Source organism: Zootoca vivipara, chromosome 4 (genome assembly GCF_963506605.1).
Source record: "Zootoca vivipara chromosome 4, rZooViv1.1, whole genome shotgun sequence".
Taxonomy (NCBI): Eukaryota; Metazoa; Chordata; class Lepidosauria; order Squamata; family Lacertidae; genus Zootoca; species Zootoca vivipara.
In genome coordinates, this window is record NC_083279.1 from 101,060,155 (window position 1) to 101,078,984 (window position 18,830).

Here is an 18,830-nt window from a genome sequence, read left to right on the forward strand (position 1 = left end):
TTGTACCTTGGATCGCAAATGCCTTGCCTCCCAAACAAGTCTGCTTGTGAATGATCGAAACCCAGAAGTGAGTGTTCCAGTTTTTGAACCATTTTCAGAAGCCGAACTTCCGTGGCTTCAAGTTGGCTGCAGGACACTCCTGCCGCCAATTGGAAGCAGTGGCAGGCAAACAGAATCATGAAAACTTGGGAAGCAGAAGTTTGTTATTCTAAGTTTCATAGTCCACCTTTCATCTAAAAGTTGTGGGGTGGGATAAAAGGTAAAGGAACCCCTGACCATTAGGTCCAGTCGTGACCGACTCTGGTTGCGGCGCTCATCTCGCGTTATTGGCCGAGGGAGCCAGCGTGCAGCTTTCAGGTCATGTGGCCAGCATGACAAAGCCGCTTCTGGCGAACCAGAGCAGCACATGGAAACACCGTTTACCTTCCCGCTTAGAGTGGTACCTATTTATCTACTTGCACTTTGACGTGCTCTCGAACTGCAAGTGTGCCTTGGCCTTCCACCTTGTAACAGGTTTGAGCATGATGTGCGTCGGAGCCCCATCACATGGAAGGCAGTAACAACATGTCTCGATACAAGCTTTTAAAATGGGGCAACAAGGAGACTAATGTGCAAAGAAGGAACTTTGCTTGGTCTCAGCAATTCCAGCAATTCACTTCCACACAGTGGGGGCTACTTTGCCCCTTTTAAAGCTCATCCACACTCACCTTTGCACCATGCTCTTTAGGCACAGGCTCAACCTTTAAAGTTCCATGTCCGAGTGCGTCCCCCCAAAACTTCTTTGACCCAGAACTTTGCCTGGAAAACCTGCTCTTTAACACAGAGTCCGAACAAATGGTACCGTAATTCGGGTTTTCTGTGGATTGCCGTTTGCTCTGATTCAGCAGTCAAAAGTGGGTCAAAAGAAATCTCCAAGGCAAGGGTCAGCAACCTTTTTCAGCCGTGGGCACCGTCCCTCAGACCATGCGGTGGGCCGGACTATATTTTTTTTGGGGGGGATGAATGAATTCCTATACCCCACAAATAACCCAGAGGTGGATTTTAAATAAAAGCACACATTCTATTCATGTAAAAACACCAGGCACGCCCCACAAATAACCCAGAGATGCATTTTAAATAAAAGGACACATTCTTCTCATGTCCCTGAGATCTCTTGATGAAGGGCAGTATATCAACTTAATAAATAACCATAACAACCGCCATGCATTTTTAGTCCATTAAATCAGCAATTCAGCATTTCTGGAAGGGTAAATGGCATACTTTTGTATACAGGTAGGTAGCCGTGTTGGTCTGAGTCGAAGCAAAATAAAAAAATTCCTTCAGTAGCAACTAAGTTTTTATTTTGGTATGAGCTTTCGTGTGCATGCACACTTCGTCAGATACTTTTGTATGTTTGCATAGCAAGTATTGGTTATTCATGAGGAGAATATGATTTACTTATTTTGAACTTCGCTTGGTTCCTCCTTGGTAGCCAGTGTGATTATTTCAGCAGGGTTAGAACTCGGGACCCGCTGCCTTGAGGGACATCTAAGAGCAGAATGGCAGGGGAAAGGTCTCCCTTTGGAGGTGATGGACTCTCCTTCCTTGGAGGTTTCTAAGCAGAGATCGGACAGCCACCTGCCATTAATGTTTTAGCTGAGATTCCTGCATTGCTGGGGGTTGGACTAGATGACCCTAGGATCCCCTCCTATCTCTCCACTCCTGAATTCGAGGAGGGGGTTCCTTGCTTCCTGCAAAGCCCTTTTCCCTGCAAGCTGTTCCTCTGGTTTCTGGCCAAGGGAGGGAGATGCTCAGAGCCCAACCAAGAGCCTCGCCTCCAAAAAGAATCTCTGGCCATTGGCATAGCCATGAATCCATTAAAAATAATGGTTCTGTCTTGGGCCCAGTCTTATTCAACATCTTTATCAATGATTTGGATGATAGGTTTGCAGATGACACCAAATTGGGAGGGGTGGCTAATACCCCAGAGGACAGGATCACACTTCAAAATGACCTTAACAGATTAGACAACTGGGCCAAAGCAAACAAGATGAATTTTAACATGGAGAAATGTAAGGTACTACACTTCGGCCAAAAAAAAAAAATGCAGGGTGGGTGACACCTGGATTGAGAGCAGTACATGTGAAAAGGATCTAGGAGTCTTGGTAGACCACAAACTTGACATGAGTCAGCAGTGTGATGCAGCAGCTAAAAAAGCCAATGCAATTCTGGGCTGCATCAATAGGAGTATAGCATCTAGATCTAGGGAAGTAATAGTACCACTGTATTCTGCTCTGGTCAGACCTCACCTGGAGTACTGTGTCCAGTTCTGGGCACCACAGTTCAAGAAGGATACTGACAAGCTGGAACGTGTCCAGAGGAGGACAACCAAAATGGTCAAAGGCCTGGAAACAATGCCTTATGAGGAACGGCTTAGGGAGCTGGGTATGTTTAGCCTGGAGAAGAGAAGGTTAAGGGGTGATATGATAGCCATGTTCAAATATATAAAATGATGTCATATAGAGGAGGGTGAAAGGTTGTTTTCTGCTGCTCCAGAGAAGCGGACACGGAGCAATGGATTCAAACTACAAGAAAGAAGATTCCACCTAAACATTAGGAAGAACTTCCTGACAGTAAGAGCTGTTCGGCAGTGGAATTTGCTACCAAGGAGTGTGGTGGAGTCTCCTCCTTTGGAGGTCTTTAAGCAGAGGCTTGACAGGCATATGTCAAGAATGCTTTGGTGGTGTTTCCTGCTTGGCAGGGGGTTCGACTGGATGGCCCTTGTGGTCTCTTCCAACTCTATGATTCTATAATAAAAATCTGAGGATCTGCCAAGCGAGAGAGGGCTGAGCTTGGCGAACTCGGCTTTGCAAGGGTTAAAGGGAACTGAGCTGCCTTCCTAGAGAGGACAGGAAGCAAGGGGGGGTCCAGGTCCTCCAGAGCCAAGGTCCCTCCCTCCCTCCCCAGACCTCCTTTCCTGCTTTGGTGTCTCTCCTGCAAGGGCTGCATCGCTGTCCCTTCACTCCTGGGATGATCTGGTGAGTCTCCCCCCCCCTCAGGGAGGGGGAGCGAGTTCTGCAAGGCATGTGCAAATGGTTTTCCAAAGCTGGACGAGGAGGGGGACTAGACCCCCCCAAAAAAGAAACCCACATAGAGGAAGGACGTTAAGGTGGGAGAGAAAGGCCAGGAATAAAGAGAGGGATCCCAGCCCATAGTCTGGCTGCTGCATTGCGGACCAGTTTCCCCGTCGTCTCCAAGGGCAGCTCCACACGGAGGCCACTGCAGCAATCCCCTCGCACCCAGAGCATGGCATCCCAGGACCACATCCTCTCTGTCCCAAAGGGATTCTTGCTGGAAAACCAGCCGAGGAGCCAGAAATGGGCGCTGCTACTCACTGAGCCTCCAGGGACCTTGGCATCAATGCTGTGTGTGTGTTAAGCTATCTAAGAATATTAATAATAAATTGCCTACCTAAATTTCAAGGGAGGCGTCTTTGGCCCCATCCACTTGGCCCCTGGGGGTTGGCCACATGCATATCTGGCACTCAGAGCAAAGAAACAGGGACCCCACCCCAGGAGTCTGTATGGGGAATGGCAGAGAGTCCAAGTGCTAGAAAATGAGTCAGAAGCAGGGGAGTGGGGGGGGGGGAGCAACTCCTGAGGACCCCCAAGTGAGGACCCCCACTAGAGCCAAGCATTCATTTTTCGCAAGATACCAATGACTCCCCTTGTCAGTCAGTTCTGACTTCATGCATTGAGTGGAAAGCAGAAGAAACCAGGCTGATTCATCTCCCAGAAATCCCTTCCGTTGCCTCCACATTTTGCATTGCAGCCTTCCTTCTAGGAGGGCTAGTGGCTGCTTTCTCCTCCTCCTCCTCCTCTTTTTAAAGAAGATATATCATGGTTTGGGCTGTGGTGCCATCCAGTCCTGGTTCCTGGCAAAACTCGTCCATGCTTGCTCAGGATCCTGTTCCTTCTTCTGACGTACATATTTTGTAAGGGAAAAATGTATTTGTTTTGTAGGATTTGCTAGAGCTTCTCATTAAGACGGGCAGAACTTGCCTGAAGACCAAAGGCTTCCTTCCGATCTCTCAGAGGCTTCCTGAGACCACACATGGATGACCGAGACTCAGCTGGCCCAGGAGCAGGAAGAGGCCATGCCATCCAAAGTGGGAGCAGTGGGGGATTCTGGGAAAGGTCTGTGCAGAAGATCCTGGTTGAGGAGGACACCCTCCGCTCAGAGGGGCAGAGCCAGCAATTGAGGCAGTTCTGCTGCCAGGAGGCCAAAGGACCCCGAGAGGTTTGCAGCCGACTCTACCACCTTGACCATCAGTGGCTGAAGCCAGAAAGGCACATGAAAGCTGAGATGTTGGACCTGGTGATCTTGGAGCAGTTCCTGGCTGTCCTTCCCCCGGAGATGGAGAGCTGGGTGAGGGAATGCGGAGCGGAGACCAGTTCCCAGGCGGTGGCCCTGGCCGAAGGTTTCCTCCTGAGTCAGGCAGAGGAGAGAAAGCAGGTGAGAGAGACTTTCCTCTGGATACTCCCAAGGGGCTCCAAACAGGACAGTGAACATCCCCGAATGCTCTCCTGATGGCCTATCCTTTTTTCCAGGAAAGTATCTATGGAATGAGATCCAACACCCTCAATGTTTGTATCTTTATCATTCTCTCTCTAATATTTTTTGCAATTCATTCTCTGTTTTGAATCCTTGTTGCTCAGGAAAAGGATCATTTTGCAGAAATGGACATGGATTCCTGTGAGGCAGAGAGGCCTCCGTTGGACACCAGAAAGAGGCCACTGGGTAAGGAGGAAAGTGGTTTTTCTCTGTTTGGTCTCATTCTTTTGCTTTTCCAACTAATCTCTGGGGGGTTTTCGTCTTGTTTTGGCCGGGACTGTTGGGACCAAGGGTTCAGAGGAGGGGAGGGGTATTTTTGCACAACTAACATGTGAAATGGGCACAAACATCCAAATGCTCTCAGCAGGTCAGGCTTTCTCAAAGGCCCATCTGTGGTTAGAGATGCCCTTTTTCACCTGTGAGAGAAGCAGGCACTCCTAGCGTCCTAATTACCTGTTCTCTCTTGCAGGTGACAGAATGAAGCCAGCAAGACCTCCTGATCCGTCTTTTCATGGGGGCAGAAGGGAAGCAGTGGCTGTGGAACCAGATCAGGTCAGGGGAAGCTTCCTTGTGGGGACAGAGGCCGAGGGATGGAGCAATGTCATGGACTGGTTGGGCACAGAGGAATGGTGGGAGGAGGCAGCCGGGGAACCAGGAAGGGAAGATGGCTCAGAGCCCAAGGAGTGAAGGTAGAAGAAGGATGGGCGATCAGAGGGAGAAGAGGGAGAAGGCTCAGAAGAGGAGGTGTCAGAAGCTGAAGGCGTAACGGCTTAGTGAGTTGGGAGACTCTGTGGCAGAATGCAGCCCAGAATCAGAGGCAGAAGAGGAAGGAGGCGAGTGGGAGGAGGGAGGTGGAGAGGCAGAGGTGAGTCAGGAGAAGGAGGAGCCACCGGTGGCTCCCTCTCCTTCTGCCAGAAGCCACCCTCCCTGCTTGTCTCTCAGAGCCAGGAGACGTCTGACAATGGAGGAGCAAAGGCAGGCTGCACTGTTCAATCGCTTGCCAGAAACCGCAGAGAGGAGGGGACTTGTTAAGCTGTGGGGAGCCAAGGGCCTTCAGCTGCTGAGTTTGTGAAGGAAGACCCTGACATGGAATTCTACTCAATATTGACCCAGAGCAGAACTCCAATGTATAATTAGCAGAGGAAAAACTAAACATTTTACAGGATCCCCAAAAGTAGACCAGAGGCAATGGTATTTCATCCAGCAGAGATTTACTGCTATTGAAGGCAAATGATCATAATGGTCACAAATCCAAAGCGTTCAGGATTGGCCTTGTCCATAAGAAATCCAGTTGCAGCAGCCTTAACCGAAACTTACCTAAACCTATTATAAGTCCAAACGTTAACACTTAGCCTTATCCTTAACCTTAACCCATACCGTGTATTCTGGTGTCTAAGACGACTTTCTAACCCATGAAAATCATCTCAAAAGTTGGGGGGGGGCGTCTTATAAACCGGGTACTAGAATCTGGGAGTCCCTGAAGAAGCGCGCGCTCGGGAGAGGGCTGCTCTCCACAGGGGTGAACGGCTCCCTCGTGGCTTCGCGACCTGTATTAGCCTGACAAACGGGGGGGGGGGCAAAAGGGAAGGCTTTATTGCACTGTCTGCTCCTGTTTTAGAGAGGGAGAGGGAGCTGAGCTGGGTGTGCTCGGCTTGCTAGGGGTTAAAAGGAACTGAGAAGGAGTCCTAGAGAGGATAGCCCACTTAGCCCAGCCACCCGAAGCTGCACCAGGTGCAGGAACAAAATGGAAGGCTTTCCTGCAAGGAGAAGGCTGTTGTCTCTCTCCTCTGCAAGTGCTGCCTTCTGGGTGGGTGGAGGGAGCCCCAAAACAGGGGGGGGCAAGAAGCGGTGGCGAAAGGGCAGCTCTCCCAGGAAAGGATGTGGAGGAAAGGCCATCGAGTTTCAATGAAACCCAGTTCTCCCCACAGGAGCATAGGAAGTTGCCTTATAGACCACAATAAGTCATTGGTATACTTATGACATCAGAACAGGAGGATTTTGAAGGCTTTTAAAGAGAAACTGTCAAATTAAAATTACCATATTGAAATCAAATCTGATGTTTCTTTAATTTTTATTTGGCGTGAGGTGCGGTGGAAGAGGGGTAGTCTTACACGGCGAATGTACACCAAACTCTATATTTTAACTGGAAAAGTTGGGGGGTCGTCTTATACGTCCAGTCGTCTTATACGCTGGAATATACGGTACTATGTACAGAACACCAGAAGGAAGAGAGATGGAAATATATAGAGAGAAGGTGAAACCCAGGCTCCTTCTGGCTGCTTCTTATAGTCAGCAGCACCTTGACAGAAGAGATAACAGAACCACCTAAACGTCCACCTAGAAACTAGTCCATTAGTTGATAGGCAATGCAAACTGATAGACCCGCACAGCCAAGTCTCTGAGGGAATCAACTGCTGTTCTCAATATTGATCCAGAGCAGAACTCCAATGTATACCGTGTTTCCCCTTTTTTAAGACGTAGTCAGAAAGTAAGCCATGGCAGCATTTTTTAGCATTAGTGAAATCTAAGACACCCCCCGAAAATAAGACATACCTCCATGCGAGACCGCCGAGCGCCCCAGCCAGCCAGAGGGGCCTGGAACCGGCTGCTGTTGCTGCAGTGAACGCATGGAGCGCCCTGCAGTGCCTGGCCTCTTCTTTTCTTTTCTTTTTTTTGGGCTGCCTGAGGCCTGCCGCCCCGCCACCGGAACCGGCGGCTGCAGAGCGGAGCGCTCCGAAGCAGCGAGCGCTCGGAGCGCCCTGCAGCGCCTGGCTTCTTCTTTTGCAGGGGGGGGGAGCTGCCTGAGGCCTGCCGCCCCGCCGCTGTAACCGGCGGCTGCAGAGCGGAGCGCTCGGAAGCGCCGAGCGCTCGGAGCGCCCTGCAGCGCCTGGCCTCTTCTTTTTGGGGGGGGGAGGAGCTGCCCGAGGCCTGCCGCCCTGCCGCCGGAACCGGCGGCTGCAGAGCGGAGCGCTCCGAAGCGCCAAGCGCTCGGAGTGCCCTGCAGCGCCTGGCCTCTTCTTTTTTGGGGGGGGGGAGGAGCTGCCCGAGGCCTGCCGCCCCGCCGCCGGAACCGGCGGCTGCAGAGCGGAGCGCTCCGAAGCGCCGAGCGCTCGGAGCGCCCTGCAGCGCCTGGCCTCTTCTTTTTTTTGTGGGGGAGGAGCTGCCCGAGGCCTGCCGCCCCGCCGCCGGAACCGGCGGCTGCAGAGCGGAGCACTCCGAAGCGCCGAGCGCTCGGAGCGCCCTGCAGCGCCTGGCCTCTTCTCTTTTTGTTTGGCTGCCCGAGGCCGGCGGCTGCAGAGCAGAGCGCTCCGAAGCGCCGAGCGCTCGGAGGGCTCTGCAGCGCCTGGCCTCTTCTTTTGGGGGGAGAGCTGCCCGAGGCCTGCCCCCCGCCGCCGGAACCGGCGGTCTGCAGCGCCGGGCGGAGCGCCGAGCCAGCAGCCTGCCGCCTCGGTGCCGTGCAGAGCGCCCAGCAGCACCCCGAGCCAGTGGCCTGGCCCTTCCGAGGAGGCCTTAAGGTACAAGACATCCCCTGAAAATAAGACACCGTCTGTTTTTTTGAGTAAAAAAAGTTATAAGACGGTGTCTTAAAAAGGGGGAAACACGGTAGTTAGCAGAGGAAAAACCTAAACAAGTTACAGGATTCCCCAGAATAGACCAGAGGCCCTTGTATTTCATCCAGCAGAGATTTGAAGGCAAATGAGCATAACTTACATAACATAATAAGTCTAAACCTTAACACTAAGCATACTATATACAGAACACCAGAAGAACAGAGATAGAAAGAGAATGTGAAACCCAGGCTCCTTCTGGCCTCTTCTCATGGTCACCATGACCTTGGCGGAAGAGATAAGAGAACCACTTTAACCCAGCTGTACTCAGCTTCTCTGAAGGAATAACCCAAACATCAGGAACCTTCTGCTTGTTTCTTTTATGCAGAGAAGCTTCCAGAGCCCTCTTGAATTAATTAGAATATGAAAGAGCACTACACATCAGATCAATACTTTCTGTACTAAGAAATGCAAACTGACAGACGCTCAGGGAATGAGCTCCTGTTCTCATGAGGCCTGAAACTCAGCCCATATTCATCACTGAATGCTAAAATAGGCCTCTAAGCAGTGGACAGAGGATTACAAATAGTGGCCAGGATTCACCTAACCAACTCCGTCTGCTACAAAATGGGGCCTGCCCCCCATTCCTCACCTTTTCCATGCCCCCATGAACCCCTTGAATTTAGCTCTAGGGCATTGGGAGGGAACCTACCCAGAACAGCTCCTGAGGAAAGGGGAATCTAGATCCTTCCATCAGACAAACTGGAATGCTTGCATAGGCAGAATGACTTGAAAACCACAAGGTGGAGTAATACCTATTTGCACAAAGGTGAACACCCATAATTAAAATGCAGAATACTGTATAAGAATTCCATTAAAGCGTTAAAATAGGCATTCATAATTAAAATGTGCAGCAAAGGAATCCTATTGAAACAACACAGCAATTAAGAGGAAGGAAAGAACAGAGCATTGTGTAGCAGATCATATTTCTGCTGTCTCAGAGGAGGACATTTCCCTTTTTCTTTTAGGGTCCAGTGTGCTTTGAAGATGTCGCTGTTCGTTTCACGGAGGAGGAGTGGGCATTGCTGGATCCTGACCAGAGAGCTCTGCATAAGGACGTCATGGAGGAGAATCGTGGGATCGTGGCCTCTCTTGGTAAGGCTCCCTGTGGGATCGTCATATTTGCCTGGAAATTCAACAAAATACCTCTATGTGACGAATCTCATATATTTTCACACAGCTCAACAGCGCCCCCTACAACACCTGGGAACCTAACACCCCCACAATAAGCAGCAAATCGTATTTTTTTCTGTAAACCATAAGCCTGGTCTGAACTGCCCACTTCATCTTAAATGTCAGCTTCAGAGTTGCTAGAAAAGATAAGTAGCTTCTGTCAGGTTTTCTGCCTTTGTTTTTGCTGCTGTCATTCTTGGGTTGACCAAAGAGACAACTGACATTGGAGAGGGAGGGGATGCCATGACTGGGCCAACACACATATAAACATGAACCCTTAATAATAACAATCTGATCCCTTATAAAAAGTATATTAACTTTAAAATGAACAACTTACACTAGTGGCCAAAATTGTGGAAGCCTTTTGGAAAAAAGTGTATTTCTGAGGTTTGATGGCTCATAATACCACTTTTTTGGGAATAATACCATAATATTATATATCAATGGAAAGATTATTTAATGAAGAATGTAATGCAATAACGTTTATGAAGGAGTATTTATTAAAACATCAGTCATAAAGAAGAAATGTGAAACACATAGAAAAAAGGAGATATGCAGAAATTCTCACCATGTCAATTAATACTTGGTTTGGTAACTTTAATTACTGCCTTGCAACGTCTTCCCATGGAGTGAACCAAGTTTTTTTCCCTGCAGCTATAATATTGAATTATTGCCTCTATTAATTGGGCTTTATTGCTGGGTTGCTTCTGACTAACAAGTTTCTTCAGTCGGCTCCATAGACTTTTGGTTGGGTTAAGGTCTGGACTTTTTGCAGGCCATTCCAGCAGTGGAATAGGATTATCTTAAAAGCATCTTTTGCACACAGCAGCAACATGACATGGAGCTGAATCCTGTGGAATTAGAGAATAAATATATAAATATAAATATATCTAAATGCTTCAGTATCTGGGAAAAGATCTCATGCAGAACGCTTCAGTTTGGCCTCAAGTATTTCATTTATGTATTTTGGGGCATTTACATTCCTATTAATGACACAAATTCTGCCCACACCTTTTGCTGTCATACAACCCCAGATCATCACACTAACTAGGTGTTTCACGGTAGGTGTAATACATGTACAGTGGTACCTCTGGTTAAGATGATGATGATGGTGATTATTTATTTATTTATTTATACGCAGCCCATCTGGCTCGGTTTCCCCAGTCACTCTGGGCTGCTTCCAACAAAAGATACTAAAATACAACAACCCATAAAACATTAAAAGCTTCCCTAAACAGGGCTGCCTTCAGATGTCTTCTAAAAGTCAGAAAGTTGTTTATCTTTTTGACATCTGATGGGAGAGCGTTCCACATGGCGGGTGCCTTCGCTTCGCTTCTTGCAGGGAGGGAACTGCCAGAAGGCCCTCAGTACTGGATCTCAGTGTCCGGGCTGAATGATAGGGGTGAAGACGCTCCTTCAGGTATACTGGACCGAGGCAGTTTAGGGCTTTAAAGGTCAGCACCAACACTTTGAATTGTGCTCGGAAATGTCCTGGGAGGCAATGTAGGTCTTCCAGGTCCGCCATTATGTTGTCAGGTTTAGCACTTCTCTCACAAGACACGGAACGTTGGCAATTTTACTAGTTGAGGTTTATTTAGCAATACAGTAGTACCTCGGGTTAAGAACTTAATTCGTTCCGGAGGTCCATTCTTAACCTGAAACCGTTTTCACTCGCATCCTGGGACAACGTTTGCTACCAGGAGCACCTACTTCCAGGTTAGCGGAGCTCGTTACCCGAAGCGTTTGTAAGTAGGATGGTATGTAACCCGAGGTTCCACTGTAGGATGTAAATCTTCTCCGATTCTTCTCCTCGCGTATTTCATGCCATCACTACTAAGCAAGGAGATTTGGGTCTCATCGCTCCAAATAACACTGTCCCATTGTTCCGCTGTCCAGTTAACATGGGTTTTAGCCCAGTTTAATCTTTTCAATCTTTGCTTGAGAGATAACAATGGCTTTTTTCCTTAGAAATCTAACATTTAGACCAGTTAGCGATTGGAAGGTTAGTGGCTGCATCTGTTCCTTCCCCCAATAGTGTGTTTCTCTGCTCCCTAAAAAAAGCTCAACAATTTTGATCTGACCCCCAAAAAACGGGGCATTTTCCCTCCCTAAAAAGGCTCAACAACTTTGAGCTGAACCCAGTCCTTGCACTCAACTTCACATTACATTGCACTATGTCATCTTGTATACACCCAGATGCTCGATTCTTCAATTGTCACTTGCTATTGTGCACCTTTTCCTGCCTTTATCGGTCTGTTTCCGAGGTTTGATGGCTCATAACAGCACTTTTTGGGGAGTGATACCATAGGAAATATAATTTAATGAAGAATGTAATGCAATAACTTTTATGGAGGAGTATTTATTAGAACACCAGTCATAAAAAAGAAATGTGAAACACATAGAAAAATTAGATATACAGAAATTCTCACCATGTCAATTAGTACTTACTTTGGTAACTTCAGCTTTAATTACGGCATTACAACACCTTCCCATGGAGTGAACCAAAGTGTGTTTTTTTTTCCCTGCAGCTGTAATAATGTGAAACAAAGATTGAATTATTGTCTCTGTTAATTGGACTTTATTGCTGGGTTGCTTCTGACAAACAACTTTATTTAGTCGGCTCCATAGATTTCCAATTGGGTTAAAGTTTGGGATATTCCCAGGGCATTCCAGCAGTGGAATATGATTATCTTGAAAGCACCTTTTGCACACAGCAGCAACATAACATGGAGCTGAATCCTGTTGAAATGGAGAATGAATGAATAAATAAAGAAATAAGCAAGCTTCAATATCTGGGAAAAGATCACCTGCGGAACGCTTCGGTTTGGGCTCAAGGACTTCATTCATGCATTTGGGGGCATTTACATTCCCATTAATGACACAAATTCTGCCCACACCTTTTGCTGCCATACAACCCCAGATCATCACACTATCTGGGTGTTTCATAGTCGGCGTAATGCAAGTAGGATGTAAATCTTCTCTGATTCTTCTCCTTGCGTATTTAATGCCATCACTACCAAGCAAGGAGATTTGGGTTTCATCGCTCTAAATAACACTTTCCCATTGTTCCGCTGTCCACTTAACATGGGTTTGGTCTTTTCAACCTTTGCTTGAGAGATAACAATGGCTTTTTCCTTTCAATTCTAACATTTAGACCCGTCCTCGCACTCAACTTCACATTACTTTGCGCCATGTCATCTTGTATACACCCAGGTGATTTTCTTCTGTCATGTAGGGACAGTCTCTCCATTCTTCGATCATCACTTGCCTTTCTGCACCTTTTCCTGCCTTTACCAGTCTGATTTTGTAGTGACTGAGTCTCCTTATACCTCTTCAAAAATATAGAAATGCCAGCTTTGGTTAAGTATTCCCAAATCTTCTAATTTCTTCATAACTGTAGCCTTGTTCACTTAATAGTACTATTTTACATGGCTTTCTGGGTGGCTAGTCAACTCTTTGTGCCATTTCTATAAATTTATTATGTCTTCCAACCTCACTAAATGAAAGAACACAAAAAACCAATCAACTTGATCGCAATCACATACCACTGACAAAAGTCAACCTAACCAATTTGTACTTCCTTTTTCTGGTTATTTCGCAGATAATTGAACAAACTTTGTTGCATTACATTCTTGATTAAATTATCTTTCAATTGATATATGATTTTATGATATTACTCCAAAAGAAGTGGTGTTATGAGCCATCAAACCTCTGAAATACACAACCCACAATTTTGACCACTACTTTATATCAAACAAAGAAACATTCAACAACTCATTAGAATCTAATAATAAATATGTTGGTTAATGACAAAAAAACACAGGTAATGAACACCCCCCAACTCCCTTCAGTTCTTCTCCATTTGTTCCTGAGGCTCTAATCCTTTTTTGTCTCCATTGCAGATTGTGATGAATTGGAAATTGAGAACAAAGGTTACCATGACAAAATTCCCAGAGAGGAGAAGCCACGTAAAAATTTGGAGTGTGGAGAAAGCTGCAGTCAGAGCTCCCATTCCATTTCCCATCAACGAAATCTCATTGGAAAGAAACCCTATCAGTGCATGGAATGTGGAAAGAGCTTCAGGAACAGCTTCTCTTGGAGTTCCCATCAAAGAATTCATACAGGGGATAAACCATATACTTGTTTGGAATGTGGGAAGAGCTTCAGTAAGAACTCCAATCTCACCAAACATCAGAGAATTCATACAGGGGAGAAACCATATAACTGTTTGGACTGTGGAAAGAGCTTCATTTGGAGCACCGATCTCACTAAGCATCAGAGAATTCATACAGAGGAGAAACCCTATCAGTGTGTGGAATGTGGAAAGAACTTCAGGAACAGCTTCTCTTTGAGTTGCCATCAAAGAATTCATACAGGGGAGAAACCATATAATTGTTTGGAATGTGGAAAGAGCTTCAGTAAGAACTCCAATCTCACAAAACATCAGAGAATTCATACAGGGGAGAAACCCTATCAATGCTTGGACTGTGGAAAGAGCTTCATTTGGAGCACTGATCTCACTAAGCATCAGAGAATTCATACAGGGGAGAAACCCTATCAGTGTGCGGAATGTGGAAAGAGCTTCAGTTGGAGCACTGATCTCATTCTCCATCAAAGAATTCATACAGGGGAGAAACCCTATCAGTGTGTGGAATGTGGAAAGAGCTTCAGTACGAGCTCCAATCTCACTTCCCATCAAAGAATTCATACAGGGGAGAAACCCTATCAGTGTGTGGAATGTGGAAAGAGCTTCAGTACAAGCTCCAATCTCACTTCCCATCAAAGAATTCATACAGGGGAGAAACCCTATCAATGTGCGGAGTGTGGAAAGAGCTTCAGCCACAGCCACAATCTCACTTCCCATCAAATAATTCATACATTGGAGAAACTCTATCAGTGTGAGAAATGTGGAAAGAGCTACAGTAACAGCCACAATCTCACTTCCCATCAAAAAATTCATACAAGGGAGAAACCCTATCAGTGTGTGGAATGTGCAAAAAGCTTCAGGAAGAGCTCCGATCTCACTTCCCATCAGAGAATTCATACAGGGGAGAAACCCTATCAATGTGCGGAGTGTGGAAAGAGCTTCAGTAGGAGCTGCAATCTCACTTCCCATCGAAGAATTCATACAGGGGAGAAACCCTATCAGTGTGTGGATTGTGGAAAGAGCTTCAGTCACAGCCACAATCTCACTTCCCATCAAAAAATTCATACAGGGGAGAAACCCTATAAGTGTGTAGAGTGTGGGAAGAGCTTCAGGAAGAGCTCCGATCTCAGGTCCCATCAAAGAATTCATACAGGAGAGAAGCCATATCAATGCTTAGAATGTGGAATGAGCTTCACTGATAGCTCCTCTCTCACTTCCCATCGAAGAATTCATACAGGGGAGAAACCCTATCAGTGTGTGGAATGTGGAAAGAGGTTCAGAAAGAGCTCCTTTCTCACTTCCCATCAAAGAATTCATTCAAAGGTCGGAAGAACCATTATACAGCTTTAGGAACCTGTCAAATAGGCACCTTTTTAACCAGAGGTTTGGCTGCTTAACATCTAATGACCTTTTAAAATGTGGTGGAGAGGGGGTTTACAGATGTGTATTTTGTTTTTTTATGTTGAGTTTTTATGTTCTAACCATCCTGAAATGGTTAAGCTAACTCCGAAAGGCCTAGGGGTCTTTGCCCCACCCCCAATAAAATATTTGAGGGGGCCACCCTCCAAGTTGGTAGGCATTCCCATTCAAATGGCATGCATGCACCACATCACGTGATTGATGATGCGAGGAGGGGCTTACTAAACCCCTTTTATATTTTATTCAAGTTGGAACCCCTGGTATAAGTTGGTATAGAAATTAATTAAATGCATAAATAAAATAAGACCATCTTGGTCGCCTTCATATGCACATGTTTGCCAATATTCTTATTAATTATCATTTAAAAAAAATTATGTGCCCTTCATCTGAAGATTTCATGGTATTTCACAACATAAACATGCAGGTTGAAAGCCTGGCTTTCTCAAAAACAAGTCAAGCCAGAGAAATCTCTCTTTTTCTTTTCTTTTATTGGATTGAGTTTCAACCTTTGTTGATCAGGGGATTGCTGTGGAAATAGTGCATATTGATTTCAGTACGGCTTTTGACAAAGTCGCCTGTGGCATTTATGTGAGGAAGCTGGTAAAATGTGGGCTGAATGAGGTAACTGTTAGGTGGATTTGACTGACCGAACCCAAAGAGGACTCCCTCATGGTTCCTCCTCATCCTGGGGGAAAGTGACAAGATGGGTGCTGCAGGGTCTGTCCTGGGCCCGTTGTTGTTCAACGTCTTTATAAATGACTTGGATGAAGGAAGTGAGGGGATGCTCATCACATTTGCAGACGACACCAAACGGGGAGCGTAGGCCAATGTGGCAGAAGGCAAAATCAGTTCAAGGGAAGGAATAAAAGGTAAAGGCAGATGACTCTGGGGTTACAGAGCTCATTTCACTCTATAGGCCAAGGGAGCCAGCGTTTGTCCGCAGACAGCTTCCAGGTCATGTGGCCAGCATGACTAAGCCGCTTCTGGCGAACGAGAGCAGAGCACAGAAACGCCGTTTACCTTCCCGCTTGGAGCGGTACCTATTTATCTACTTGCACTTTGACTTGCTTTCAAAATGCTAGGTAGGCAGGAGCTGAGACTAAACCACGGGAGGTCACCCCATCGCGGGGATTCGAACCCCACCTAGAATACTGTCTTCCATTCTGGGCACCACGATTTAAGTATCTTATATTTTGTTTGCCTGGGGAAATCAAGAAGGTGGGGGAACACAATCCATATTCTTTTTATAACACGTGACCAATATTTATTGAATACATAAATTGTTAAGACTGTTGCAGGAATCCACCCAGCACTCATGGGAAAAGGTGGAGTGATCTTTTAGAATAATCAAATGAAAGTTTAACACATGGCAGGATGAAAGTCTGCAATTCCATCAAGACAAGTTATTTGTTGTTTACTCTTGTAAGCATTGCTTTCTTTGAAATTATCTTTTGTACCATGAAGATAAATCAAAGTAATTTTTTTAAAAGGAGGTGGGGAAATCATGTGTCCTATTCCATTAATCTGCTTGCATGTGTGGAGTGTTATTTGGGGACTGTAACTCCCAGTAATTTCACATTATCCTGTTTCTGTGTGTTCAGCACACATGATTGCGGGTGAGACTGAATAAAACACTTCCTAGGAAATTCCCTTTGACGGCTTCTGTGTTGTTTCAAATGTTACTTCACTGACAGATGAGAACAAATAATATTTACTGCTGACAAATCATACCCTTGTCAGCTCATTAATCTCCACCCCAACAAACCCTGCGCTGAACATGGGCAGCTGCTTTCTTCTCATTTCTTAGGTGGAAATGACTGATAATGAAAAGGAAGATGGGAGATAGACCCTTTCCCCTCAACGTTTGGGGATCTGGGGGGCTTCATTTCAGCCCTTAGTCCTCCTCCTAAAGCTTGGCAGATGTGGAATATTCTGATGATCTAGTGCTGACATTACAGAAGCCAGAATCCCGTGCAAATAAAGCACTGGTATTGATACAAGATTTCGGACAACTTGCAGATTTTAAATTGAATAAGAGTCAAACCAAAGTATTAGGTAAAAATCTTACTGTGGAAGAGATCACTAGGACAGGGGAGAATGCTGGCCTAAAATTTGTTTTAAAAGTGAAAATGTTGTTGTTTAGTCATGTCCGACTCTTCGTGACCCCATGGACCAGAGCACGCCAGGCACTCCTGTCCTCTCGTCCTCTGTCGTCCCCTTCTCCTTGTGCCCTCCATCTTTCCCAACATCAGGGTCTTTTCCAGGGAGTCTTCTCTGCTCATGAGGTGGCCAAAGTATTGGAGCCTCAGCTTCAGAATCTGTCCTTCCAGTGAGCACTCGGGGCTGATTTCTTAAGTATGGCTAGGTTTGATCTTCTTGCAGTTCATGGGACTCTCAAGAGTCTCCCCCAGCACCATAATTCAAAAGCATCAATTCTTCGGCGGTCAACCTTCTTTGTGGTCCAACTCTCACTTTCATACATCACTACTGGGAAACCCATAGCTTTAACTATACGGACCTTTGTTGGCAAGGTGATGTCTCTGTTTTTTAAGATGCTGTCTAGGTTTGTCATTGCTTTTCTCCCAAGAAGAACTTGCCATAGTTTGCTGTGGTCAACACAGTCAAAGGCTTTTGCATAGTCAATGAAGCAGAAGTAGACGTTTTTTTGGAACTCTCTAGCTTTCTCCATAATCCAGCGTATGTTTGCTATTTGGTCTCTGGTTCCTCTGCCCCTTCGAAATCCAGCTTGCACTTCTGGGAGTTCTCGGGCCACATACTGCCTAAGCCTGCCTTGTAGAATTTTAAGCATAACCTTGCTAGCGTGTGAAATGAGCGCAATTGTGCGGTAGTTGGAGCATTCTTTGGCACTGCCCTTTTTTGGGATTGGGATGTATACTGATCTTCTCCAATCCTCTGGCCACTGCTGAGTTTCCCAAACCTGCTGGCATATTGAGTGTAGCACCTTAACAGCATCATCTTTTAAGATTTTAAATAGTTCAGCTGGAATACCATCACTTAGAATCATAGAATCGTAGAATTGTAGAGTTGGAAGAGACTACAAGGGCCATCCAGTCCAACCCCCTGGCAAGCAGGAAACACCATCAAAGCATTCTTGACATATGGCTGTCAAGCCTCTGTTTAAAGACCTCCAAAGAAGGAGACTCCACCACACTCCTTGGTAGCAAATTCCACTGTCGAACAGCTCTTACTGTCAGGAAGTTCTTCCTAATGTTTAGGTGGAATCTTCTTTCTTGTAGTTTGAATCCATTGCTCCGTGTCCGCTTCTCTGGAGCAGCAGAAAACAACCTTTCTCCCTCCTCTATATGACATCCTTTTATATATTTGAACATGGCTATCATATCACCCCTTAACCTTCTCTTCTCCAGGCTAAACATGCCAAACTCCCTAAGCCGTTCCTCATAAGGCATCGTTTCCAGGCCGTTGACCATTTTGGTTGCCCTCTACTGGACACGTTCCAGCTTGTCAGTATCCTTCTTGAACTGGGGTGCCCAGAACTGGACACAGTATTCCAGGTGAGGTCTGACCAGAGCAGAATACAATGGTACTATTCTTAGAATTTTGAAGTGTCAGGCATAGCTCTAGTGGCTTTAGCCCAAACGTAGCAGAGTTTTCCTGCACAGCGCAGAAGCTAGTTGAGGTGGAAATGACTAGTCGGCTAGACGCAGAATAACTATTTACAGGATTTATTAAAAGAAAATAAAAGCAGCAGAGTTTCTGCATACAAAGCAAAGCAAAATAAATCCTCTCTTTCTCTCTCTCTCTCCAACCATATACACAGCACTTCTACTCCTAACACCTAACAAAAACCAACTGTGCTAGCATTCCTTGATAACAGAGTTCAGTGCTGGTCGTTAACCAATCAGAAGAGA

At 46.1% G+C, this 18,830-nt stretch overlaps 1 protein-coding gene across 1 annotated transcript in view; it reads left to right on the top strand.

Moving 5' to 3' along the window:
- Nucleotides 1-3,452: 3,452 nt before the first annotated feature.
- LOC118085583 (zinc finger protein 721-like) overlaps nt 3,453-18,830 on the top strand; it is an 83,807-nt gene continuing 68,429 nt past the window's right edge. The window contains exons 1-5 of the mRNA XM_060274075.1: nt 3,453-4,494; nt 4,698-4,779; nt 5,063-5,145; nt 9,170-9,296; nt 13,277-14,795. Coding sequence (XP_060130058.1) covers nt 4,093-4,494; nt 4,698-4,779; nt 5,063-5,145; nt 9,170-9,296; nt 13,277-14,795 — 2,213 coding nt within the window. The 5' untranslated portion in view covers nt 3,453-4,092. The remainder of the gene's footprint in view (nt 4,495-4,697; nt 4,780-5,062; nt 5,146-9,169; nt 9,297-13,276; nt 14,796-18,830) is intronic.